Source organism: Narcine bancroftii, chromosome 5, assembly GCF_036971445.1.
Source record: "Narcine bancroftii isolate sNarBan1 chromosome 5, sNarBan1.hap1, whole genome shotgun sequence".
NCBI lineage: Eukaryota > Metazoa > Chordata > Chondrichthyes > Torpediniformes > Narcinidae > Narcine > Narcine bancroftii.
In genome coordinates, this window is record NC_091473.1 from 5,003,807 (window position 1) to 5,031,805 (window position 27,999).

Genomic DNA, 27,999 nt, shown 5'->3' on the forward strand with positions numbered 1-27,999 from the left:
GGAGGAGCGCGTGCGTGCGACGTTGACTGCACGCGAAGGGAACGGCCGTTGGGAGGAGGTATTGGCGCAGACGGGCCTCGTCCCTCGCTGGTGGCTGCTGGCTTTGTCACTCTTCCCGGCCGCAAACCGGGAAGGCCGTCTTATCTCAAATGAGCAAGGCCATCAAGTCGGAATCTGTCCCCTAAACAGTGCAAAACGTGCAGGTGATGATCTGAATGAGCAAGGCTGTATAAAACTGCTCCTACCGGGAATTTCCCCAAACTTGAGCGGCTCTTGGGTGGAAATGATGGATAAACAAAACAGGCCTTTGTACAGATTCCGTGTGAGACTCGGAGCTGATGCCCAGCCTTACACCACTTGTTCGCACCGGGACTTCAGGGATCCTGACTGAGTACTGTCCGACTCTTCATCTCCCAGGCCAGAACCTCCTGTTGTTTTCGTGCAACCTGTGCCCTCTTGTCCTCATCTCTCCCATCATTGGGGACCATGGGCTCTGATTTCACCCTGTCAAGCCCTTTGATAATCCTAAATACCTCAATCATGTCTCCCCTCATCCTTCTAAACTCCATCGCATACAGTCCAAGTCTTTCTAACCTATCCACATATGACATCCCGGGAACTAACCTTGTTAACCTGCGCTGCACTCCCTCTATACCAAGTATATGGAGACCAGAACTGGAGGCAATTCTCCAGGTGAGGTCTCACCAGGGCCCTGTACAACTGCAGGAGGGCTCCCTCCTGAACATGTCTTGAAGCTGCATCATAGTACAAACATTTGTTTAAAGCACCTTACAAATAAATAAAAATAGTGAAAGAAAAAGACAAAGAAAGGCAGTGTCTGTGCTTCATTGAGGAATCTGATGGCAGCAGGGAAGAAGATGTCCCGGTGCCGTCGAGTGTTCTTCAGGCTCCTGTACCTTTTTCCTGATCGCAGCAGAATGAAAAGGGCGTGTGGTGAGGGTTCTTGAAGATAGAGGCAGCTTTCTTAAGACATCATCTTGTAGATTATCATCATCATTGATAAACCATCAACTAATCCTTTGTCTTGAAGCCAATTTGTACTCTGTAGTACTTCTGATTCCATGGGCCACAATTTTGTTGTATCAGTCTTTTGCATTGGACTTTAGATGATGCCTTGTGAAAAAAAAAGCTGATATCCAGCACACTCTCTTGAAATATTTTCAGTTACCTCATTGAAAATACAATTGGATTAGTCTTTCCCTTGTCACAACCTATATCTGGTCAGATTGTCACTCATTTTATTGAAATTGATCTTCCTCCATTTAATAAATTTGTTCCCTGTGACCGCATGGGATTCACTGGGTGTTCTTGTTTCCTCCCACGTTCCAAAAACAGTGCATGTAGGGGCTAGCGCAACACTGTTTAACCACCAATGATCAGGACCGGGATTTGAATCCGCACTATCTGTAAGGAGTTTGTATGTACTTTGTAAAAGTGTACTAAATTTAAATTAATTCAACTAATGCTAAATTTAATGCAGTTAGTTTCTTTTTAGTGATTTGTTTAAATTTTAACATTAGTTAAATTGGGAGTTTGCTTTGCTGACCACCTCCGCACCCTCCGCTACAAGAGACCTCCCAGTAACCAACCATTTAAATTCTGAGTCACGCTTCCACACTCATGGCCACCTGCAGATTGGAGGAACAACATTTTATTTGCTGTCTGCACACTCTCCAGCCAGATGGTATTAACATTGTGAGAGATGAGTAAAACTGATATAAAAATATGAAGATGAGGAAACTAGTATAGATATAGGTGTAATGAATAAAGCCAGTATGAATAGGATAAGAATAGATATTAGAATGTAGGAAGTAAAGTTAAGTCTGAATAAGATAAGGGTCTTCTAGCCTTTTAGACAGAATCAGCAAGTTCACCAGTATGAATAAGATAAGGATAGATAATAGATAATAAAATGTAGGAAGTAAAGTTAGTCTGAATAAGATAAATGTCTTCTAGCCTTGGACAGAATTAGCAAGTTCTGCATGTAAGAAGTTTGTTAGCCCTGAGAGTCAGGAAGGTGTGAATAAGGACAATGACATGATGGGACACCGACAGGATCCGAGGATGACTGCATGTGTCAGGCATTGAACTGGTCCTCCAAGTTCACAGAAACAGCACGTAGGCAGACAGGATTGCCTAATGCCAAACTCATCCAGGAGGCAGAAGAATGTAAGGGGGAGGATATTCCTATACTGAAATCAACTGTATAAAAGTTGGGTGAGCCCCAGTGTGTGTGTGTGTATTACCAGGGTAAGGGGAAGCACCCAACTTTGCATTGTTGTAAAATAAATGTTCTTTGTTCTCAAATTTTGTCTCGAGCAATTTCTGTGAAGGTACTTCTGTTTCTAACAAATGGGGGCTCGTCCGGGATCCCACTCCCTCCACTGACAGAGTACCCGACGACGGGGGTAGGTGCACCCCAGCTGATTCAGCTGGACTCACGGACAAAGGGTGACTGGTCAATGGATGAAGCGAGTGATATCCGAGAAGAGGCATTGAGAACAAACAACGAGAGGACGTTAAGGAACCGCGCTAGAAATAGCTACTGGATCCTGGTAAGAGAAATTTTACTTACCTGTTAGTATGGGAGGTGTGAGTAGTAAGGAAGAGAGTCCTAAGGAAGGATGGGAAGATCAGATAACCAAGCAAAGTCCGTTAGGATTAATGCTATCTGATTGGGGTGTGGGGAGAACCCGTGGGAAAGACAAACTGACCATGGTCAGGTATTGCTGTCTGGAATGGGTTAAAAGTCCGATAAAAGGGAGTTCGGTATATTGGCCAAAGCTCGGATCCGAGGATGACTGCATGTATCAGGCATTGAACATCTGGCTCTATCAAAACCAAAGAGATAATATTGAGAGCAGGGAATATGCAGCCTGCTGGCTCAGTGGATCGGTTGATCAACTGGTTTTGAATGAAAAAGAATGTAAGGACAAGAAGGATGAGGAACCTTTTGTCCCTGAAACACAAGGATGGGATGTGCTACATTCCCTTCCTCCACCTTATGCTCCTCCTATGCCGGCTCCTATCTTTTCCCTCTCTCCTATGCTCTACCCTTCTGCACCTCCCCCTCCTCCCCCACAGCTAAAGAAAAGAGAAGAAAGTAGGGGTGGTATGATGACCTGTTCACAAAGTACTAGATTACCACCTCAATTGACAAGAGAGGGAGGAGACTTTGATTCAAAACAGTGTGAGACCCTCCGGGAGGGAAGGGCAGAACCCTTTGATTCATTTCCCGGAGAGCAGGAATCTAGACATTATAAAGGAGAGGATAAGACAGAAATTAACTGGATGAGACCTTTACGGGAAGTTCCCATGGGAGGGGGTCTTGGTTTTGTAAATGTGCCCCTGACTAGTACGGAGGTGCGTAATTTTAAGAGAGAATGCCCAATAAACAGAAAGGAAAGGCTAAGATTTTGATGCAGGCAGTCAAGGAAGTCGTGGAGGGACAGCAAGGAAAGGGTAGGGGCTGTGTGCCAGCTCCTGGACATTGGGAGGAGCTCCGGGAGTAGGAGAGTAGAGACCAGAGCAGGGGCAAGGGTAGAGGGGAATTCCGGGGACGACAACTGTTCCCGGGACCTCGTGGTAATCCCGGTAGGAATTGGGAAACAGGAGCATTAGTTTGCTTCCATTGTAAAAGGAGGGACATTTTAAGAGAGAATGCCCAATGCAAGCCAGGGAGACGCGACCTTACGCACTGATGTGTTGGAATATAGGGGTTCATTAATCATAGAAAATATGTAGAATATATGCTTATGTACTATTCAGTTTGTATACATGAATCCAGTACTATGTAACAATTTAATATTTACCTCATGGTGAAGGGAAAGAGTAATGTAAGTAAGGGGCAGCCACAGTATGTAGCAAAGTTGACTGATTACAGTAGGTTTAGAATTGCCTGCTCCCAAAATACAAAAGAGAGGATATGTATGAAACAATTTAGTAGGAATGTTAAGGCAAAAGGAGGTGTTGATTAGCACAAACAAAAAGAATCTGACAGAGACTGTCCAGAAACAAAGAGAATGGAATCAGTAAGAAGCTAAGACAGAAGGAGGTGTTGAGTCTTCTTCTTTGGCTTGGCTTCGCGGACGAAGATTTATGGAGGGGGTAAAAGTCCATGTCAGCTGCAGGCTCGATTGTGGCTGACAAGTCCGATGCGGGACAGGCAGACACGGTTGCAGCGGAAAATTGGTTGGTTGGGGTTGGGTTTTTCCTCCTTTGTCTTTTGTCAGTGAGGTGGGCTCTGCGGTCTTCTTCAAAGGAGGTTGCTGCCCGCCGAACTGTGAGGCGCCAAGATGCACGGTTTGAGGCGATATCAGCCCACTGGCGATGGTCAATGTGGCAGGCACCAAGAGATTTCTTTAGGCAGTCCTTGTACCTCTTTGGTGCACCTCTGTCACGGTGGCCAGTGGAGAGCTCACCATATAACACGATCTTGGGAAGGCGATGGTCCTCCATTCTGGAGACGTGACCCACCCAGCGCAGCTGGATCTTCAGCAGCGTGGACTCGATGCTGTCGGCCTCTGCCATCTCGAGTACTTCGATGTTAGGGATGAAGTTGCTCCAATGAATGTTGAGGATGGAGCGGAGACAACGCTGGTGGAAGCATTCTAGGAGCCGTAGGTGATGCCGGTAGAGGACCCATGATTCGGAGCCGAACAGGAGTGTGGGTATGACAACGGCTCTGTATACGCTAATCTTTGTGAGGTTTTTCAGTTGGTTGTTTTTCCAGACTCTTTTGTGTAGTCTTCCAAAGGCGCTATTTGCCTTGGAGAGTCTGTTGTCTATCTCGTTGTCGATCCTTGCATCTGATGAAATGGTGCAGCCGAGATAGGTAAATTGGTTGACCGTTTTGAGTTTTGTGTGCCTGATGGAGATGTGGGGGGGCTGGTAGTCATGGTGGGGAGCTGGCTGTAGGAGGACCTCCGTTTTCTTCAGGCTGACTTCCAGGCCAAACATTTTGGCAGTTTCCGCAAAACAGGACGTCAAGCGCTGAAGAGCTGGCTCTGAATGGGCAACTAAAGCGGCATCGTCTGCAAAGAGTAGTTCACGGACAAGTTTCTCTTGTGTCTTGGTGTGAGCTTGCAGGCGCCTCAGATTGAAGAGACTGCCATCTGTGCGGTACCGGATGTAAACAGCGTCTTCATTGTTGAGGTCTTTCAGAAGAATATGGCCAGATGAGAACAAAGAAATAATTAGAAATATCTGGGGTATGAATTGATTTCTGATCAAAACAACAGGATATTCTGACCTTGAGGATTAAGATGGGAGCTCTACACCCCAGATAACTGCAGAGCAGGAAATTACGTGATAAATCTTATGCAAGAAATCTAGCAAAGAAAGCCAACTTTTGTTCTGTATAAGGTTGAGCTATATAAACTGTAGAGACTGGACAGTAGAGGTCAGTCTTGGGGAATAGCTCACTGTGCAGGTGACCTATGAACTAAAGACTGAACCAGAGCTCTGTTAAGCTTTATTCTTATGCTGTGCAATAAACTGATTCTCCTATCACTTCATTTAATGAACACGCTGGACTCAGACAACACATAGACTAAATTAAGGGTAGGGTAAAGCCAGAATCCGACAGAAGGAAGCAGATTATGAATAGGGGGGGGGTCACGGTTCTCAGTCAATACACACCGTGGGGCTGCACGGAGAATCATTGGTAAATTTAAGCATAGGACCCCACAGTGACAAGATGGTATTTTTAGTAGATTCTGGGGCAGCCCGGTCTAGTACTTTACAACCACCCGAGGGTGTTAAGATAGAGGGGACCGTGATAATTTCAGGAGTAGGAGGAAGAGATTTTACGGTCCCTGTATTAAGGGATGTAAGAATACAAATGGAAGAAAAGATAATTACAGAGGATATTTTACTAATTCCTCAAGCTGGAGTTTGTTTGTTAGGACGAGATTTACAGGACCAATTGGCTATTGGCACCAGACCACAGGAATCGGGTATCGGGGTTCAATTGTATGTATTAAGTGAGGAAGATCGAGAACTAATAAATCCTGGAGTATGGGCAGAAAGAGGCAATAGAGGAGTGTTAGATATTCCTCCCCTACAAGTTACTCTAAAAGATCCTGAGCAAGTAATTAGACAAAAGCAGTATCCAATTCCGCTGGCTGGCCGAAAGGGGCTGCAGCCAGTAATTGACCAGTTGGTGAAAGATGGTATACTCGAACCTTGTATGTCACCTTTTAATACCCCAATTTTACCTGTCCAAAAACCAGACGGTACCTATTGATTAGTGGAGGACTTGAGGGAGCTGAACAAAATTATTCTCACCCGTCACCCGGTTGTACCTAATCCCTATACAATAATAGGTAAAATCGATCCCCATAGTAAATGGTTTAGTGTGATTGACCTCAAAGATGCTTTCTGGGCCTGTCCGTTAGCAACAGAGAGCAGAGACATGTTTGCCTTTGAATGGGAAAATCCTTTTACTGGACGCAAGAATCAATACCGGTGGACGGTCCTTCCCCAGGGCTTTACAGAATCACCAAATTTATTCGGCCAGATCTTAGAACAAATATTAAATGATAATGGGAACATTTTGACAGTGATTTGATCAATACATCATAAAGTACATGTATGAGTGCTGTATGAATTGCATTTTTGTTTAGTCAAGTATTTGGTATTAAATGAAAAAAAAAATATTGGAATTTAAACATGGGAGGTGTATAAATTTAAAAGTTTACATTTTGCATATGAGGTGAGCATTGTATTAGTATAATTACAGAAGAACAGTTGAGCTATTATATTACATTTGGTTATAATATGTTTATGTTACATTTTGTGAAGAGGGAATTTGAAGTTGTTTTTGTTTTGAATTTGAAGTTGTTTTGTTGGTTCAGAAGGCAGAAAAATTTTATTGATAGTGTTAACATTTAAACATAAAGATATAAAGTTTATTTCTGGTGAAAGGAGGGATGTCATGATAATGAATATGCATGATATGTATTAACCTGATTGGAAGTCAGATGGTATGCACTGGAGGTGGAAGGTGCAGGATGATGAAATAAGGGAAGCAGGAAAATAAAGACACTGAGATGTTCAACTGGTAAAGCATGTGGTGATGGTGTTATTAGTTTCACATTTCGGGCCACAAATGTGACAACCCCCATCTGCTCACATATAACCCTGGTTTCCCGCCTAAACCCAGAACCCTTCCGAAGAATACTGTGAAACCCTACTTATAGTTATAAGCTAATAAAAGCATTTGTTCTCCCTCCAGTCATGAGAGCTTTTATTTGTGCTACAATATTATTAGCTTATTCCCTAAATGATGGAAGTGCTACTCAGCCTGATATGCTGCTGATAGACCCTCTGTCCCCCGACGCGGCTGAGGAGTTCACATGCTAGCTAGACTGCTTCCAGGCCTACCTGAATGCGACCAGAGATGTCTTCCACACTGATGAACTCAGGAGGTCTGCACTCGTTTCGAGGGTAAGAATGAAAGGGTGTGCAGTCATCAGGGACTGCACTACATATGACGCTGCCATCGAGGCATTGAAGGCTGGGTACCTGAAGTCACAAAACGAGGTTCTAGCGAGGCACTGACTCACTCTACATCACCAATGGCCAGGAGAGACAATCGATGATACCTGTTGGATCTGTGGACGCTTGCCAAGAAGAACAGATCCGAGACACTCTAGTCGTGGAGGTCCGCTCAAGGTTCATGAGGCAGTGACTGCTTGAGTTGGGAAAGAAGGACCTGGTGAACTACGTTGAACTGGCCAAATTGTTGGAATAGTCCAAGCTCGAGAACGATGACCTCAAAGCCAGCAAGCTCACTCACCCAAGTGACTCCTTCCAAGGACCGGCTGCTCCTGCTACCCCAGCCCTAACAGCTGCCGCTTCCCATGCTAGAGAGTTCTATTTCTGTGGTAAAAGCCAGAATCCCTGATCTCGTTGCCCGGCTAAAGACTCAGTGTGTTCCCGCTATGGCAAGAAAAGGCAATGGGTGAGGGTTTTCTGCGTGAGGGGAAGTCCGGGGAAGTCCACTGCCTGTACCACTCCTGGATCTGATTCTAGACCCAAGCTATCTGCCCTGAATTCACTCAAGCCCACTTGCAGCGCTACATTCCGACAGAGGGTGGCAGTGAGGCAACGATGTGAAGAGGCTCAAACTCAAATTCAAACGGCGCCATCATCGTCAGAGGAGGAAGGAGGGTGGCCATCTTGGCACGCCACAAGGTTTTATTTAATTTTTTTTATTTTTCACACTATAAACCACATTGACCAAGATACATACATTTTTCTTCTTAAATATATACAGTGTCGTTTTCTCCCCCTTTTCCCCCCTTCACTTCCCTCCCTCCCTCACTCCCTTCCCCATTTATTTAAAGTTCAATCTATAAGATACATTAAACCCGTTAAACAATGTTGTCACTTAATAAAAATAAATAAGAAATTTTACTGAGTCAGTTCTTTTTGTTATCTTCTTCTTCTGTCATTTTAGGTGGTGGAAGTCCACGGTAGGATTTCTCTATTGTGTTTCATGTATGGCTCCCATATTTGTTCGAATATTGTAATGTTATTTCTTAAATTATATGTTATTTTTTCTAATGGAATACATTTAATCATTTCTATGTACCATTGTTGTATTCTCAAGTTGTCTTCTAATTTCCAGGTTGACATAATACATTTTTTTACTGTAAGTTAAATTGTTTTGATACATATCCATTTACTGTCACTTTCGCCAATGGCCCCTTTTATAATGCTTTAATCCAATTAATATATTTCTCTGCTAGGCTGAATTTTTGTAGTATTTTGAATAAATAATTCCATTCTACTCTGTCAAAGGCCTTCTCTGCGTCTAAAGCAACCGCTACTGTTGGAGTTTTATTTCCTTCTACTGCATGAATTAAGTTAATAAATTTACAGATATTGTCTGTTGTTCGTCTTTTTTTAATAAATCTAGTTTGGTCTAGATTTACTATTTTTGGTACATAGTCGGCCAATCTGTTTGCTAATAGTTTAGCTATTATCTTATAATCTGTGTTAAGTAAAGATATTGGTCTATTTGACGCTGGTGCAAGTGGATGTTCGGTAGTTTTTTTTAATATCTCCTGTAATTCTTCTATTTCAAATGGTTTTATTAATTTATTTTGCTCCTCTGTTTGTAATTTTGGTAGTTCAATTTTAGTTAGAAATTCATCTATTTTGTCTTCTTTCCCTTCGTTTTCAGTTTGATATAATTGCACGTAGAATTCCCTGAAGTTTTCCTTGATCTCCGTTGGATTATATGTAATTTGTCTGTCCTTTTTCCTTAATGCCAATACCATTCTTTTAGTTTGTTCTGTCTTAAGCTGCCATGCTAGAATTTTGTGTGTTTTTTCTCCTAGCTCATAATATTTCTGTTTTGTCTTCATTATGTTCTTCTCCATCTTATATGTTTGTAGTGTTTCATATTTTATTTTTTTAACTGCCAATTTTCTTCTTTTAGTTGGATCTTCCTTTATTGCTAATTCTTTTTCTATATTTGTTATTTCCCTTTCCAACTGTTCTGTTTCCCGATTGTAGTCCTTCTTCATCTTAGTTACATAACTTATTATTTGCCCTCTGATGAACGCTTTCATTGCGTCCCATAGGATAAACTTATCTTTCACTGATTCTGTATTTATTTCAAAGTACATTTTGTCGTTCAATGAATTCTCTAAAATCCTGTCTTTTAAGTAGCATGGAGTTTAATCTCCATCTATACATTCTTGGTGGGATGTCCTCTAGCTCTATTGCCAATAACAGGGATGAGTAGTCCGATAATAGTCTAGCTTTATATTCCGTTTTCCTAACTCTCCCTTGAATGTGGGCTGATAACAGGAATAGGTCTATCCTTGAGTATGTTTTATGTCTACCCGAATAGTATGAATATTCCTTTTCGTTTGGGTGTTGTTTCCTCCATATATCCAAAAGTTGCATTTCTTGCATCAATTTAATTATAAATTTGGTTACTTTGTTCTTTCTGTTAGTTTTTTTTCCAGTTTTATCCATGTTTGAGTCCAAATTAAGGTTAAAATACCCTCCTATTAGTATGTTCCCTTGCGTATCTGCTATGTTCAAAAAGATATCTTGCATAAATTTTTGATCTTCTTCATTAGATGAATATACATTGAGTAAATGTGGAGGGATTTATTGAAGGAATTCTAGAACTCAGGACTTCAACAGCCAAAGGCATAGCTCTTAGCAGAGGAAAATCACATGTTTACTGCAGAAAGTGCCCAGATACTGTAAAATGAAGTAAGGATGTTGCTGGGACATGAAGAACTTACAGTTACAGGGGCAGGTTCAACAGATTTGGACTTTATTCCCTGGAGCGTAGAAGAATGAGGGGAGATTTGATAAAGGTATACATAATTATAAGTGGTATAGATAGAGTAAATGCAAGTGAGCTTTTCCATTGAGGGGAGGTGAGGACATGGGTTAAGGGTGAAACTGGAGACGTTTAAGGGGAACATTAGCAGGAATTTCTTCACACAGAGAGTGGTGGGAGTGTGTTTATCTTTCCTTTCCATTTCCTCATCACCACCTTCCCTTCTTATCCATTTCTGCTTTCTTTTTTTGAACACATTATAAGACAACATTTCTAAAACATAAAATATTTCCACTATTCTCAAATCTAAAATACCTTTAACCCCAATAGTCCCTCCCCTTTCTGAGTTGCCCTTTGTCCCTTGTCGGGCAACTACATCTCCCCTCTCCATTTGGATTTGCGAATCCGCTCACTAGTGTCAATTGATTTCGCAGTGACTGTAATTCTTCCCCACCCAGCACCCCCCAGAAAAGATTTTAATCCTCATAAATAACAAAGGTCACTCTCTTAATTCCCTTCTTACTTCCTTTCTTTCCCTTCTTAGTTCTTACCTATACTCTATTTTTTATATATACACATATATATACATACACACACACACACACACACACACACACACACACACACACACACACACACACACACACATATATATATATCTTTGGCTTGGCTTCGCGGACGAAGATTTATGGAGGGGGTAAAAAGTCCACGTCAGCTGCAGGCTCGTTTGTGGCTGACAAGTCCGATGCGGGACAGGCAGACACGGTTGCAGCGGTTGCAGGGGAAAATTGGTTGGTTGGGGTTGGGTGTTGGGTTTTTCCTCCTTTGCCTTTTGTCAGTGAGGTGGGCTCTGCAGTCTTCTTCAAAGGAGGTTGCTGCCCGCCAAACTGTGAGGCGCCAAGATGCACGGTTTGAGGCGTTATCATCCCACTGGCGGTGGTCAATGTGGCAGGCACCAAGAGATTTCTTTAGGCAGTCCTTGTACCTTTTCTTTGGTGCACCTCTGTCACGGTGGCCAGTGGAGAGCTCGCCATATAACACGATCTTGGGAAGGCGATGGTCCTCCATTCTGGAGACGTGACCCATCCAGCGCAGCTGGATCTTCAGCAGCGTGGACTCGATGCTGTCGACCTCTGCCATCTCGAGTACTTCGACGTTAGGGATGAAAGCGCTCCAATGGATGTTGAGGATGGAGCGGAGACAACGCTGGTGGAAGCGTTCTAGGAGCCGTAGGTGGTGCCGGTAGAGGACCCATGATTCGGAGCCGAACAGGAGTGTGGGTATGACAACGGCTCTGTATACGCTTATCTTTGTGAGGTTTTTCAGTTGGTTGTTTTTCCAGACTCTTTTGTGTAGTCTTCCAAAGGCGCTATTTGCCTTGGTGAGTCTGTTGTCTATCTCATTGTCGATCCTTGCATCTGATGAAATGGTGCAGCCGAGATAGGTAAACTGGTTGACCGTTTTGAGTTTTGTGTGCCCAATGGAGATGTGGGGGGGCTGGTAGTCATGTTGGGGAGCTGGCTGATGGAAGACCTCAGTTTTCTTCAGGCTGACTTCCAGGCCAAACATTTTGGCAGTTTCCGCAAAGCAGGACGTCAAGCGCTGAAGAGCTGGCTCTGAATGGGCAACTAAAGTGGCATCGTCTGCAAAGAGTAGTTCACGTCATGCCAAACTGCATGAGTTTTTCAAGCTTTGTTGGGACCAAGGAAAACTGCCTCAGGATCTTCGTGATGCCACCATCATCACCCTGTACAAAAACAAAGGCGAGAAATCAGACTGCTCAAACTACAGGGGAATCACGTTGCTCTCCATTGCAGGCAAAATCTTCGCTAGGATTCTACTAAATAGAATAATACCTAGTGTCGCCGAGAATATTCTCCCAGAATCACAGTGCGGCTTTCGCGCAAACAGAGGAACTACTGACATGGTCTTTGCCCTCAGATAGCTCCAAGAAAAGTGCAGAGAACAAAACAAAGGACTCTACATCACCTTTGTTGACCTCACCAAAGCCTTCGACACCGTGAGCAGGAAAGGGCTTTGGCAAATACTAGAGCGCATCGGATGTCCCCCAAAGTTCCTCAACATGATTATCCAACTGTACGAAAACCAACAAGGTCGGGTCAGATACAGCAATGAGCTCTCTGAACCCTTCTCCATTAACAATGGCGTGAAGCAAGGCTGTGTTCTCGCACCAACCCTCTTTTCAATCTTCTTCAGCATGATGCTGAACCAAGCCATGAAAGACCCCAACAATGAAGACGCTGTTTACATCCGGTACCGCACGGGTGGCAGTCTCTTCAATCTGAGGCGCCTGCAAGCTCACACCAAGACACAAGAGAAACTTGTCCGTGAACTACTCTTTGCATATATATATATATATATATATACCTACATACACACATACATATTGTTGTCATTTTTGTTCTTGTTACAGCTCTTCATCTCTCTGTCTGTTTTGTAGTTGTTCTGCAAATTTTCGTGCTTCTTCCGGATCCGAAAATAGTTTGTTTTGCTGCCCCAGGATAACTATTTTAAGTACCGCTGGGTATTTTAACATAAATTTATAACCTTTTTTCCATAGGGTTGTTTTTGCTGCATTGAATTCTTTCCTCTTCTTCAGGAGTTCAAAACTTATATCTGGATAGAAAAAAATTTTTGACCCTTGTATTCCAGTGGTTTTTTGTCTTTTCTTATTTTATTCATTGCCTTCTCCAATATATTTTCTCTTGTTGTATATCTTAGGAATTTTACTAGAATGGATCTTGGTTTTTGTTGTGGTTGTGTTTTAGGGGCTAATGTTCAGTGTGCCCTTTCTATTTCCATTTCTTCCTGTAATTCTGGTCTTCCTAGGACCCTGGGGATCCATTCTTTTATAAATTCTTTCATATTTTTGCCTTCTTCATCTTCCTTAAGGCCCACTATCTTTATATTGTTTCTTCTATTATAATTTTCCATTATATCTATCTTCTGAGCTAACAGCTCTTGTGTCTCTTTAACTTTTTTATCAGATTCTTCTAATTTCTTTTTTAAGTAATCTACTTCCATTTCTGTGACTGTTTCTCGTTCTTCCACCTTGTCTACTCTTTTTCCTATATCTGTCATGATCATCTCTAATCTATTCACTTTTTCTTCTGTACTTTTTATTCTTCTTTTTATTTCACTGAATTCTTGTGACTGCCATTCTTTTACTGTTTCCATATATTCTTTAAAAAAAAATATATCCATGTACTTGCCCTTCCCTTCATCTTCCATTTCTCTGTATTCTTCCTCCTCTTCTTCTGAGTCCACTCCAGGACCTGTGTCCTTTACCTCTGTCTCTTCTGGTTTTCTTGTTGGGTTGTTTGTTTTATTTTGTTGGGTATTTTTGGTCTTCTTATTTTTATTAGAAGTGTCTTGGTGTTGGTCTTCTTCCTCTGGGTTGGTCATCTGTTGTTTCTTTCATTTCTTATTTTTATTCTATTCCTTCTTGTTCCTGTTATTTTCTATGTTTTCCTCTTGCTGTTGTGTTGTAGTTGCCTGTTTCAGCTGTGGAGATCTACTCCTCAGCTGGTCCCCCCTCCCGTCAGTGTTATTTTTGTCTTGCGCATGCGCGGTTGCTCACTTTTGTTTGGCTCCGTGAGCCATTTTTATAGTCCCGAGTTCGGGGCTTCGACTGACCTCAGGGAGCGGGCTTCTCTCTCCACGGCGGGCCTCCTCGTACAAGTAAGGCCTTCACCTTCTTCTTCCAACGTCTTTCCTTCTTCTTTTCTTCCCGTTGTTTTTGGTTTTTCTTTCATCGCTGCCATTTTCTGCACACTTTTACTTTCACTTTGTTATAGTTTTTATGTTTGTGCCTTTGTTTTTTCTCTATCTTTTTAAAACTTTTCTGGAGAGGGCTGGAGTTCCCCTACCGGCCACTACTCCATCACGTGACTCCTCCACGCCACAAGGTTGACGCCATCTTACCCATACGGGGTAACACAGGACGGTGGGGACCACTTGCGTGAGGAGTATGAAGTTTCTGGGGACCTCGCCTTGGATGGTCCTAGATCAGGACAGACCTCACCAGTTCAGCAACTCCATAGTGACTGTGAAGGTAAACAGACATTCCACTAAATGCCTGATCGACACAGACTCTACTGAGAGCTTCATAGACTCATGGACTGTGGAAGAATACAACCTAAAGATGTATCCTTCCAATTACCGCATATTCCTTGGTCTCATTTGCATTCTACGTGTGTTCCATAATATTGTATAGTACATCTATTGTTTGAAGGGGGGGGGGGGAATTCTGTAAGATTCGCCTGTATGTACTTGTTGAATTGTGTGGTCTGGTGTTGTTGGGTTTGGACTTCCTATTTCACCTCAAAAGCGTGACCTTGGAGTATTCTGGTCCCCTTCCCCCGTAATGGCTCAGAAAAGAGGGCCCCTAAAATCAGACACCACAAGCAGCCTCTCCATACTGAATATCGATCCTCCACCTCTCTTCCTGAATCTGTCCTCGGACTGTAAATAAATATATGGCTACCAAGAGCAGGAGGTACAGCACAGCAGATCGAGAGTTCATAAAGTCTGAGACTCAACATCTGCTTGACGAAGGTATCATCGAACCTAGCACCAGCCTGTGGAGAGCGCAAGTGGTAGTGCTAAAAGGGGAAAACATATCCAGGCTATTAATTGACTATAGCCAAACTATTAATCAGTACACTCTCCTGGACACATATGCCTTCCCTCGAATTTTAGACATGGTGAATGATATTGCGCAGTTTTGGGTCTATTCGACCATCGACTTGAACGCTGCTTATCACCAGTTGCCAATCCATTCTTTTTTTTTGAGCAAAGAAATTCATTTATTTTAGACCTAAATGACAAATGTCTCTCCGACACCCTTAACTCTCCAATTAAAGTGAAAGTAGCAGCAAGAGACAGGTCTACAGCAGTATCGGCAAAAAGAGTTCACCAGAAAGGCTAGCTTGTGAAAACAGAGCAGTTACAATGGAGGAATAGCACAAGCAATGTGCCGGAGGCAAGTTCCAGTTGCCAATCCATTCTGAGGATGGTCCATTATGGCATTTGAGGCCTACGGTCATCTCTATCAATTCCGGAGGGTCCCTTTCAGTATCACTAATGGGGTTTATATCTTCCAAAGGTAGATGGACAGAATGGTGGATGAGTATGGGTTGAAGGCTACCTTCCCCTACCTAGATAATGTCACCATTTGTGGCCTTAGAAAACCATAACGCCAACCTCAAGAGTTTTCTCCATGCAGTGATAGCCCTGAATCTCACTTATAACTCTGACAAGTGTGTGTTCAGAACTAAACATCTGGCCATCCTTGGCTACGTGGTGGAGAATGGTATCATTGGACCCAATCCTGATAGGATGCACCTCCTGTTAGAGCTCCCCGTCCCCAGGAGAACAAAGGCTTTGAGGAGATACCTGGGGTTTTTCTCATATTGCACCCTGTGGATCCCTCAATACACTGATAAGGTTTGCCCTCTCTTAAAAGCCACTAAATTCCCCCTCTCTGCTGATGCCCAAACAGCTTTCAACTACCTCCGGAACCACATTGCTAAAGCTACCATGTACACAGTGATCGAGAATGATCCTTTCCAAGTGGAAAGCAACGCTTAGGACATAGCCCTGGATGCTACCATCAACCAGGCAGGCAGACTGGTTGCAGTTTTTTCTCGGACATTGCAAGCCCACAAGCTCCGAAACCCTTCTGTGGAAAAGGAAGCTCAAGCCATTGAAGAAGCTGTGAGGCACTGGAGGCACTACCTGGCTGGTAGTAGGAGATTTACGCTCCTCACTGACCAGCGCTCGGTCACATTCATGTTTAATAATATCAAGAGGGGAAAAATCAAAAATGACAAGATTGCTAGGTGGAGGATCAAGCTCTCCACCTACAATTATGACATTGCCTATCAGCCAGGAGCCCTTAATGACCCTCCAGATGCCTTATCCAGAGGAAGCTGTGCCTCTGCACACACCAGCTAACTGAGGTCTCTGCATAATGAACTCTGCCATCCAGGGGTCACACGCATGGCTTATTTGTCAATGCCCGCAATCTGCCCTACTCCATGGAAGATGTAAGGGAAATGACCAGGTCTTGCCAGGTTTGCGCGGAGTGCAAGCCGCACTTCTACTGCCCTTCAAAGGTGCAGCCAATCAAGTCATCCCAGCCCTTCTAATGGCTCAGTTTCAATTTAAAGGGACCTCTCCCCTCCACAAACTGGAAAACTTTCTTCCTCTCTATTATTGATGAGTACCAGTTCCCGTTCGCCATTCCATGTCCAGACACTTTGTCAGTCATAAAGGCCCTATATTCCATTTTTCCCCTGTTTGGGTATCCCAGCTATATTCATAGTGATCGGGGCTCATCCTTTATGAATGATGGGCTATGTCAATACCTGCTGGCGAGGGGCATCCAGCAGGACTACGAGCTAAAACCCCTGAGGGAACGGGCAGGTTCAAAAGAAGAACGCCATGGTGTGGAAGGCTGTCAAACTGGCCCTGAAGTCAAAAGGCCTTCCAGACTCACGCTGGCAGGGAGTCCTCCCTATGGCGCTCCATTCCATCTGGTCGCTACTATGTACTGCGAGCAACACTGCTCCTCACAAGCTCCTATTCAATTTCAAAAGAAAGTCGGCATCGAGAACTACACTCCCAACCTGGCTTAACAATCCTGGTCCAGTCCTTCTCAGGAAGCAAGTGAGGATAAGCAAGACCGACCCCCTGGTGGAAAGGGTGAAACTGCTCCACGCCAATCCCACGTTCGCCTATGTGGAGTACCCAGATGGCAGGGAGGACACCATCTCCATCAGGGACCTGGCACCTGATGGAACAGAGGGTCTGTTGCCTCAAGTGGCCCATGAGCCATGGAGCTCATTCTCGCCACCCAGTCAGGGTCTCGGGGAATCTGGTTCAGGAGGAAAGTGCATCCCCCTTCCACTGTTGAGCCAGAGACCCAGACTGCCTCTCCTCCCTTACAAGGATACCAGGAGACCCAAGAACTCCAAGGCCCCCAGTGCTAAGGCACTCCACCAGGATCTCCAGACCCCCAGACCACTTAAATCTGTAAATAACTGTATATTTTTCAACCTTTTTTTCTAAACCCATGCTCTTTGTCTTCATTCACAGACCCTAAATTCTACAGGAAGGAGTGAATGCAGTGAACTGGGTCTCACTGGTAGTGTGTTATGCTGATGACTGGCTCCACCTCCCGGCTCCACCCCCCCTCTGCTCTCATATAACCCTGGTTTCCCGCCTAAACCCAGAACCCTTCAGAAGACTTCTGCAAAACCCTACCCATAGTTGTAAGCTAATAAAAGCGTTTGTTCTCCCTCCAGTCATGAGAGCTTTTATTCGCACTACAACCCAACTCGCAACACCAAATGTTGTGTTCAGAATAGGTTCAATGGGCTCAAAGAAAATCAAGGCTGGACACGTCTTATCAACAAACAGTGTATTTATTTATGCACAGTGGAATTCACAAAAGGGCACCCACTCACACGGACTAGCATATATAGCACATAGGCACAGTATACTGAGACATGAGGACTTAACTTGCTAAGCTCCCACCACCCACAGACACGGTGTACTGATAAATGAGGGTTTGTGGCGGCGCACATCCTCATGGCGAACTGGCCCCGCTTGTATTGTCACGTGGCGGGGCAGGGGCAGCCATGGGGAAATGGCGTCATCAGAAGTTTCTCTCTGACTCCAGCATCCCTTCCAGTGGGCACCCTGGGCAGCGATTATGATGTCACGATGCACCAAATGACTGAACTCATGCTACCCTTATAGGGCTGCACTGAATTTGAATAAACACAGTCATTAACGACACTCAACATGGTGGCTGTGTTTCTTCCACTGCTCACACCGCCACAGTGGTGACCCCGACAAGCCCAGATATTTCTCTGGACTCAAAACACCATGGATTCAGCAGAGGTTAACGATGGCTCCATCAAATTTCCCCCCTTTTGGACCCACCGACCGAGAACGCGGTTCAGGCAGGCAGAAGCACAATTTCAACTCTGCAACATCTCCTCAGATGCCACGATATTCTATCATGTCGTGAGCACTCTGGACCAAGAGACGGCAGTGAGGGTGGACGACATCATCCACCACCCCCCCTGCTACGGGCAAATACATCGCCCTCAAAGACCTGCTGCTTGGAACTTTCGGGCTAACTCCCCTGCAACGGGCTTCCAGGCTCCTTCACCTAGATGGGCTTGGGGACCGTAGTCCATTGGCGCTGATGGACGAAATGCTGGCCCTGGCAGAAGACCACAAGCCTTGTTTTCTCTTCCACCAGATATTCCTGGAACAGATGCCAAAGGACATCCAGCTGCTCCTCACAGATGAAGACTTTCTCGAACCCGAGGAGAGCAGAAGCCCGTGTAGGTGCCCTCTGGCGCACGAAGAGGGAGAACAAGACAGCCCTCTACCAGGTGGCATGATCAGGAGCCAGACGACCGCAAGCTGCTACCAAGACCAAGACAGAGGAGGGCCAGTCGACCTTATGTTTCTACCACCAGCGCTGGGGAGCGCAAGCCCTTAAGTGCCGCCAGCCCTGCGGGTTTCAGGGAAACGACAGGCCAGCCACTGTTGATGGCTGCAATGGCTGGTCACATAAACAGCCTCCTTCATGTGACGGACAGATCCACCAGCTGCCGATTCCTGGTGGACATAGGGGCTGAGCTCAGCGTCCTTCCCCCCACAGCATTAGAGACTCGCACCCGATCGCGATGTCAAACCCTCCGGGTAGCCAACGACTCCACCCTCAGGACCTACGGCCCCCGCAAGGCACAGATCCAAATTGGGAAGGAGTTCCACTGAAGGTTCATCCTAGCCTCCATGGGCGCCACTTTGTAGGGGCTGACTTCCTCAGAGCTCATGGTCTACTGGTTGACATGAAGGGCAAAAGGCTGGTCGACGCCCGAATGTTCCATTGCATCCGACTGGACACAGCAGAAGCCCGCAGGCCCAAAATCACCACCATAGCTGTTGCTAGGGACGAGTTCGATGAGATCCTCCACGAATTCCCCACCATCTTAGAGCCACGGTTCAACGCCGTCCTGCCCTAGCATGGGGTCTTCCATCATACAGGGCCCCCCGCTGCACGCAAGACCCAGACGGCTGCCGTCTGAGAAGCTCCAGCAGGCAAAAGTGGAGTACTCCAGGCTCCAGAAACTGGGAATTGGCTGGTACCTGGGCATCACCGCTTCAGAGATCAACTCTGGTAATTTTTATATTACGAGTGCAACTTGTATATTAATCCCTTCCTATATGCTGATTGGCTTCTAGGCTACTTAGAATTATTTTATTGATCTCCACTTTTCTCAAGCAAACAACTGTTTAGACAATCTTTCCTTAAAACTGAATTGACAAACCTTAGCGATCTCTTTGTAAACCTGTATCACTCCGTCTTTTGTGCCATCATATTCTCCCTGTTGAACAGAATAGTGTGCAATAGTCTAGATGTACCCCAGTTAATTATATGTACATTTCTACCAAATCTCTCACTCCTATTTCTATCCATTTTGTCAAAGAAGGCAAGTTACCTGCATATCAACTGAATTCTTTTCTATCTAGTCACTTCCCTTCAGGCATTTGATTCTTTATTCTCTCCAACTATAAATCATGATGTGCCAAGATGAATTAAGTGAGGCAAAGTATGGCTTGAATCACCTTTCTGACTTATGGGTTGCCAATATAGAAAAGACTTTGAAGCAGAAGGCAAATTATTCATTGCAGGATATTCAGCTTCTGACCTGTCCTTGTTAATGAGCTTCTTGTCAATGTTGTCAGGTCACTTGCTGAGTGCTACTGGTACCACATAACCCAGTATTACCTGCCATATGGTCGAGTCGTTGGCGACTAAACTGGCTCCCCCACTAGTCTTGCCTGTTGCGGAGGGTGGCTGGACACTCTGCAGGATGAAAAACAAGACTTGTCAAAGGGCAGACGAACTATCTCGTAGAGTCAATGGCCATTTACTAAACAGGTGCTGTGAAGTGTGGAAAGGGCATCCCTTGCATCGAAGCTTGGTCTGGCCATTCACTGCAACAGAACTTCCCCGAGGCATCTTGGACCTCTCCATGCCGCTGGAACTGGGAGGGGATGTTGAGAGGGTGGGTCTGGACCTGAGCAACCCCTACTCACCTAAATCCATTTATGCACACGCTGTTCCTTTCTGAGGAGTGGAGTATCCTCATTTCAAACCCCACAAACTGACTGAAAAGAACTATCATCATCCTTTGGGATGGAGGGCCAAATGGCATGCTACAGGCTGTTGATAGTAAACAAAATCACAGTGTTTGATATTAGGGATAATAAATGCAACCTGCTTGCAGTTTAATAGATTTTTTAAAAAGTAGAAATTAATGTCACTTTCAGGTTGGGAAGCTGGAACGAATGGTTTGTCAGGCAGATTTATACCAAGGACTCTAGGCAAACAATCTCTATCAATGTTCCTGATGAGGAAATCATGTAATATATCCAAGTTTACTGATGATACCAAACTCAAAGCTTTGTAAGGGTTTCATTTTCTACCTGTGATGGATTAGGCCAATGAGATAAAGGGTTTAAAATTAAAGAAAAAATAAAATTTGCTAAGCTCTGATATGTGGAGAGATCCACATGTCCTCATGCATAATTTGCAAACTGCCAGAAAAAGCTAACATTTTTGCACCCACCACCAGATTCCCTAACAACATACTCAGAGACTCATTTAAGTACTTACCTTGCACTTGAATTTTATTTTTTTTCTGTATTTGCACTGCTTGTTTGCATTTGTTTGTTTACATTGTGCTGTTATATACCTATCTTTTTCTTGAGTACAGTTTACACTATCAATAAGTAGACTTTTTGTCTGGCTCACATGAAAAAGAATCTCAGGGTCGTATGTGATGTCACGTATATACTCTGACCATTAATGAGACTGCATCTACAGTATACGGACAGCACTGACTACTTTAAATGTGTTGGAAATAATTCAGTTCACTGGACTGCATGGATTATGTGAATAGGCTTTCATGAGGAGAGAGACGAATTAACTGAAATATCTTGAGTTGGTTGACAGGGTAGGGAGACTATTTCCTCTAAAGCAAAAATCTAGAACTAAGTCACTGTTTAAAAATGAGGGGTCAACTATTTATAACAGAAATGAAAGGAATAATTTCCTCTGTGGCATAGTTTCCCTCAAGAGCTGGTGCAAAGAGAGACAATAACCCTTTCGGGCAGAATTAAGCCCCTTTCACACTTGCATCCCAGTAAATTGGCCGTTCAGTGTCCCAGGATAGGAATGAGGTTTGGCCTTTCACACTAGACCACTCCTAACTAGGACACTTGCACTTGCAAGGGTTTATCCCCGGCGTTTGGTCTGTTCTACCTTCAATAGGAAGTACCGGAATGCACTTGCCCGTTGCACACTTGCCCGAACTCAACGCCGGCGTGTGCAGACGCCGGGGATTGTACGAGGGCCGAGGGCGGCAATCCCCAGCGTGAGATGACGTCATCTGGCGCCGGCGTGAAGCAGATTTTGCTTTCTCACTTGCCACTTTAAAGGCGGATTGGCGTTCGATTCCTGGGACCACTGGCAAGAGTGAAAGGGGCTTGAGATTCTTGAACACAAGGGAGTGAGGGATTACTGGGAATGCAATGATCAAGTTCCATCAGTGCAGTTATCTTCTCATTGGATAACAGGACAGACTGGACCAGCTGCTCTCAATTCGTCTGTGCATGGAATTCCTCGGCATCTTGCGAGCAGAGGCTCTCAAAACAGAAGTGTATCATTGACCACGAGAAAGATATCCTTCCATTTAAAAAAATCTTTCAACCAATGATAACGAGCAATGACCTCTTCCCTTGTGGTATTAAACCTACGACTGCAGATGAGCACGTCCCTCACACTGCTCTGATCCCCACCTACACCCAGCGTACCTCCCTCCGCAGCCTGGACCCTCGCGTCACCGGCAGCGCCGCGCGCGCGCGCACGCCCCTCCCCCCAACCGCCGCTGGCTGTTCCCGCCGGGCGTGCCCTTCCGCTAACGGTCGCCGGCGATTTCAAAAGTCCGGCAGAGAGCGAGCGGATGCCGGCGGGAGCGATTACCAGATGTGGCCGGTAACGAGCATCCGGGGTGGGGTTTAACTGACAAAGATTCTCTCTCTCGAGTCCATCACATACAGTTCTTTTCCTGCAGGAGAGGCAGAATTGTCATTTATTGGTAGAGCCACAAAAAAGCCTTACTCAATCTACACATGTCAACAGATATTAAATGCAAACATCCGACTGCAACACAAAGAAAATCAATAGTGCATAAAGAGTCTTTAAATGAGCCCCTGATTGAGTTTGTCATTGAGGAGTCTGATGGTGGAGGGGGAGCAGCTGTTCCTGAACCTGGGGGTGCGAGTCTTGTGGCACCTACACCTCTTTCCTGATGGCAGCAGCGAGAACACAGCGTGTGCTGGGCGGCGTGGAGCCTCGACGATTGCTGCTGCTCTCCGACGGCAGCGTTCCCTGTAGATGTTCTCCATGCTGGAAAGGGATTTGTCCAACTTTTGCCCGCCATAATGGCAAGCAAGGAGTCTCCGCTAGCATTGCCCAGTGGCCCTGACAGTACGAGAAAGAGAAGCAAGAGTCCCTTCAAAGAAATTAAGTATCCCAAGATTTGCCTCCAGCGCTTCCGTAGCCTCTGCAGCTACACAGACTCTTGTTCGATTCATTGTCAACCGCTCTTCAGGAGACCTTCTTGCCCTCTGCACCCTCTCCGCAGGCAGGGATGTTTTGCTGCTCTCCATGAACTCTCGAAAACTTTTACAGGTGTACCGTGGAGAGCATTCTGGCTGGAGGCACCAACTTTTAGGACAAGAATAAACTCCAGAGGGTTGTTAACTCGGCCTGCAGCATCACAGGCACCAGACTTCACTCCATCAAGGATATCGACACGAGGCAGTGTCTTAAAAAAGCTGCCTCTATGCTCAAAGATCACCCAGGCCACGCCCTCTTCACTCTGCTACCATCGGGAAAAGGTTCAGGAGCCTAAAGACGAGTGCTCAGCGGCACAAGGACAATTTCTTCCCTGCTGCTATCCGATTCCTCAATAACCAAAGATACAGCCTTACTTTTCTTGCACTACTATTTATTGTTTTTTTATTTATAGTAATGTTGCAAGATGCTTATATTAATGTTTGCACCATGACACTGCCACAAAACACTGAATTTCATGACTTGTTCATGACAATAAATTCTGATTCTGATCTGGCACATGCAATGTCATATTACCAGGATATAGTGTGGAGTAAGAGCATGAAGATCAGAAGAACTCCTGTCCAAGGTAGAAAGGAAACAATCCTATCACCCCAGCAAGTCTAGGCTGACCAAAATTTCAATCTGAACTGGTCCCACTACCCTACATTTGGTACATAACACTCCAATCCCAACCAATCCTTGTACCTCTGCAAATGCCATTTAAATAACAACATTGTGCCAGCTACAACCATTTCTTCTGCAATGCATAAAATTGCTGGAGAAACTGAGCATCCATAAGAAGTAAAGGCTAATCAACACTTCAGGCCTGGTTACCTTTTACTTCCCATGGATGCTGCATGTCCTGCTGAGTTTCCCCAGTCTATTTGTGTATTGCACTCAACCCTGGCATCTGCAAACTTTCTTCTTTAATGCCATTTCCCCTGGTCTGGCAGCTTGTTCCATTTGCTCATCATTCTCTAATGCAGAATTTATTCATACATTTTATTGTTTGTATCTACTTTCGTGGAAGCTGCTAAATAGATGTTCAAACACTCTTATCTCAGCATGCTAGAAATACAGTGGCCTCCATGATGTTTGGGACAAAGGCACTTTTATCCTTTGTTTGCCCATGTGCTCCACAGTTTTACATTTGTAATCAAATGATTAACGTGATCAAAGTGCACATTCCAGATTTTTATCAAATTTATATGTATACAATTTGGTTTAACTATATAGCAATTGCAGAAACTTTTATCCATAATTCCCCCATTTCAGAGCACCATAATGTTTGGGACTTCTACAGAGGATGTATTGAAAGCATCCTATGCAACTGTATCACTGCCCGTTTTGGAAACTGTACCACATCGGACCGCAAGATCCTGCAGAGGATAGTGAAGTCAGTGGAAAAGACCATTGGGAAACCTCTTCCTAGCATGGAGGACATCCACTACACTCGATGCAGGTGGAAAGCAATAAACAATGTGAAAGACTCCACACATAAACTGTTCTCCCTTCTGCCATCTGGTAGGAGGTACAGAAGCACTCAGGCTCTTATGTCCAGAGTGGAAAACAGCATTCCCCCCACCCAAGGCTTCAGGCTCCTGAACTCCCATGTGCATAGTGTGCCATGGACTTTCAGTCTTAACACCGTAATATTTTAATATGTTAACTGCTTTCCTAACATATCTATGTAAATATGCTTGGTGGTCCTGGAGAAATGCTATCTCATCCTACTGTGCAAGCATCGTATGAACAATAAATAAAGTTGACTTGACTTTGGCTTCTCAGGTGTTTAATTGCTTAATTGGTTCAGGAACAAGAGAGCTAGGCTTGCTTCTAAGCTTTTGATCACTTGTGGAGTCCGTAGTTGCCATTTTTCAACACAGTTGCGCCAATGAATGTCAAAGAAGCTATTATGATTCTGCAAAACAGTAAGATATATCGGCCGAACCTTAAGATTCCCAAAATCAACTGTTTGGATCTTCATTAGGAAGAATATTCTGGTGAGCTCAGTAATTACAAAGGGACTGGTAGGCCAAAGAAGACATCCACTGCTGACGACAGAAAAGTGATCATCATAATGAAGAAAATCCCCAAACACGTTCAACAGAACAGAAATGCTCTTCTGGCGGCAGGTGCTTGATGTGTCCACAGAAGACTTCACGAACAGAAATACAGAGGTGACACTGCATGGTGCAAACCACTGGTGTTGCTACAGAAAAAGGATGGTCAGATTAACATTTGCCAAGAAGCATTTTAAAGAGTGCAGAGTTCTGGAAAAAGGTGAGACCAAGATGAACCTGTATCAGAGTGATGACAAAAGCAAAGTGTAGACGCATAGAAATACTGACCAAGATCCAAAATATACCACCTCATGTGAAACGTGGTGGGGGTGTTATGGCCTGGGCACATAGGACTGCCACACGTACTGGAGCACTCATCGTTATTGATGATGTAACAGCTGATGGCAGTAGCAAAATAAATTCAGAGGTATATAGAAACATCTGCTCAAGTTCAAGCAAATGCCTCCAAACTTATTGGAAGGCACTTCATCCGACAGCAAGACAATGATCCCAAACAGACTGCTAAAGCAACAAAGGAGTTAAAAACTGGAAAATTCTTGAATGGCCATGTCAGTCACCTGATCTAAATCAAATTGAGCATCCCTTCCATATGCTGATGAGAAAACTCAAGGGGACAAGCCCCAGAAACAAACAGGAGCTGAAGATGGCTGCAGTAGAGGCCTGGCAAAGCATCACCAGAAAAGATACTCAGCACCTGGTGATGTCTCTGGATCACAGATTTCAAGCAGTCATTGGATGCAAGGGATGTGTAACAAAGTATTAAACATGACTAAAATACATACCATTACTTTTTCCCCAAACATTATTGTCTTGCAATGGGGAAAGTATGTATAAAATGTGCTCTAATTTCTACAGTCAAACCAAAATGTACACAAATATCCTTGAATGTCAAAACCTTACTTCCTGTTGACAAAGGTAAAATAGAATTTTCTGGAGATAAGAATTATCTATGTAATTTTCTCAGGAATTGTTAAATAGATACTATTAGTAAAATGATTATTCCATGTTAAATGTGGATCAGTGTTTTCACCTTCAGTGTAATGTCATTTGTACACATTGACAGAAAACACAGTGTAAGGTTTTGTAAATGGTGCTCATGGATACAAAATATTTAAAATATACAGACTTTTGAATACATGTATGGGCTTTATGCCTTTTGTTGTTTTATGCCATGATGTTTTGGAGAAGCCTTGAAATTTTAGTGGAATGATTATTAACGGTTTGAAGTTCTGGACTTGTACCATTTTCTCCATATCACATATCTGTGTTTTAGAATTGATTCACAGGGAACAGATTGCAAAGAAGATGGCAGAAGCTGGACTGACATTTTATAACTTGACGACAGAACTCTTAAGTGGTGAAACCTTTCATTTCTCTAAACTCAAAGGCAAGGTTGTGTTAATTGAAAATGTTGCATCCCTATGAGGCACAACTACCAGGGATTACCAACAAATGAATGAACTCCAGAGTCGCTACGGCAACCAAGGGTTTGTGGTTCTGGGTTTTCCCTGCAATCAGTTTGGTTACCAGGTAAAGTTTTCATTTTTCAGGCTAAGATAAAAACACTGATCTTATTTAACTTACTTCAGTTGACTTGTTCCCTTTTAGAAATCTCACTGTTTAAAATAAACAAGTTTGTTTCAGTAACACCGGTAAATATGTTTACATTTATAAAAAGCAGTATAATTTCTTAAACACAAGGCATTACTTCTTGAACACAGGCACTTATTAACTAGTTAAGCTTGCATAAGTGAGTTATGATGCAATGAATTCAGACAATAATTTGAATACTCATGTTTAACACTTCAAAGCATGTTTCTGATGAGAGATTATTAATCTGAAACATTTAAATGTATTTCTTTATCCACAACTGCAATTCCAGTTTTATATGTACAGATTATTTGGAAAATTAGTTGTTATTGGGGTTCCTTTGTGATTTTAAACGTTATCTGAATCCAGAACCAATTTGTACTCCAGGTCAATCAGTATTTTTGGGAAATTTTAGCAGTGAGGTTCTAGGTTTGTCCTATTTTGTGACAGTTTCCATAAAATGCACCAATGGCTTGCAAAAAAGCAGAAAATTAAATTTCCTTGGACCTGAATTTGCTTTATATTGATTTTATAGGAAAACATCTACAATGAAGAGATTCTTAATTCCTTGAAATATGTCCGTCCAGGCAATGGTTTTGAGCCAAATTTTTCTTTATCTAAAAAGATGGATGTGAATGGAGAAGATGAGAATCCAGTCTTCACTTTTCTGAAACAGAAGTTGCCCAAAGCCCATGATAATCCTGAAACCTTAATGGTTGATCCCAAATTCATAATCTGGAAGCCAGTCTGTCGAAATGATATTGGCTGGAATTTTGAAAAATTCCTTATTGGGCCAGATGGTGAGCCTTATAGACGTTACAGCAAGAATTTTCTCACTATTGACATTGAAGAAGATATTAGAACTCTCTTACAAAATAATAAAAGACCACATGATGATAAAACTACAGATGCAGAAGTTGAAACTGAGTAAGTTTGTAGTTGTTGGCATATAAATATTAGCCAAAAGTACGTAATAATCTAACATGTTTATTCTGTTTAGAATTTTCTCTTTGTTAATGTTAAATGCACAAAAGTAGTTTACTCAATTAGTGAGATGTAAATTTCTCTGCTGTATGAGCCAAATTAGTTTCAGGTGTGAGACATTTTACTATATGATGGTGCTTTCTCAAAGGTATACTGAAAAGTACTTAAGGTCACGTGTAAAAGTCTAACTGAACAGAGAAGAAAACTTGTTACACATACATTAAAACAACTTGTAAAGAAAAATCTATTAAATAAGTTTTATTGAAAAA

General features: G+C 43.6%; 1 protein-coding gene across 5 annotated transcripts; it reads left to right on the forward strand.

The window, feature by feature from the left end:
- Nucleotides 1–50: 50 nt before the first annotated feature.
- LOC138763055 (glutathione peroxidase 2-like) lies at nt 51–27,999 on the forward strand. Of its 5 annotated transcripts, none has more exons than XM_069936619.1 (3): nt 51–203; nt 26,430–26,686; nt 27,282–27,999. In XM_069936619.1, exons 2-3 carry the CDS (start codon nt 26,462–26,464, stop codon nt 27,675–27,677), a joined length of 621 nt encoding a protein of 206 aa, XP_069792720.1. In that variant the 5' UTR covers nt 51–203; nt 26,430–26,461; the 3' UTR covers nt 27,678–27,999. The 5 variants fall into 5 exon arrangements, with proteins under 5 accessions (XP_069792720.1, XP_069792721.1, XP_069792718.1 ...); XM_069936620.1 differs by lacking the exon at nt 51–203 and adding an exon at nt 2,341–2,576; XM_069936617.1 differs by lacking the exon at nt 51–203 and adding an exon at nt 22,350–22,461.

Excerpts from the sequence above, each read along its gene's own strand:
- LOC138763055 (XM_069936617.1), top strand. The coding sequence starts at position 26,609 with ATGAATGAACTCCAGAGTCGCTACGGCAACCAAGGGTTTGTGGTTCTG. Across the intron at positions 26,687-27,281 it reads GCAATCAGTTTGGTTACCAG|GAAAACATCTACAATGAAGA; the intron begins GTAAAGTTTTCA and ends TTGATTTTATAG.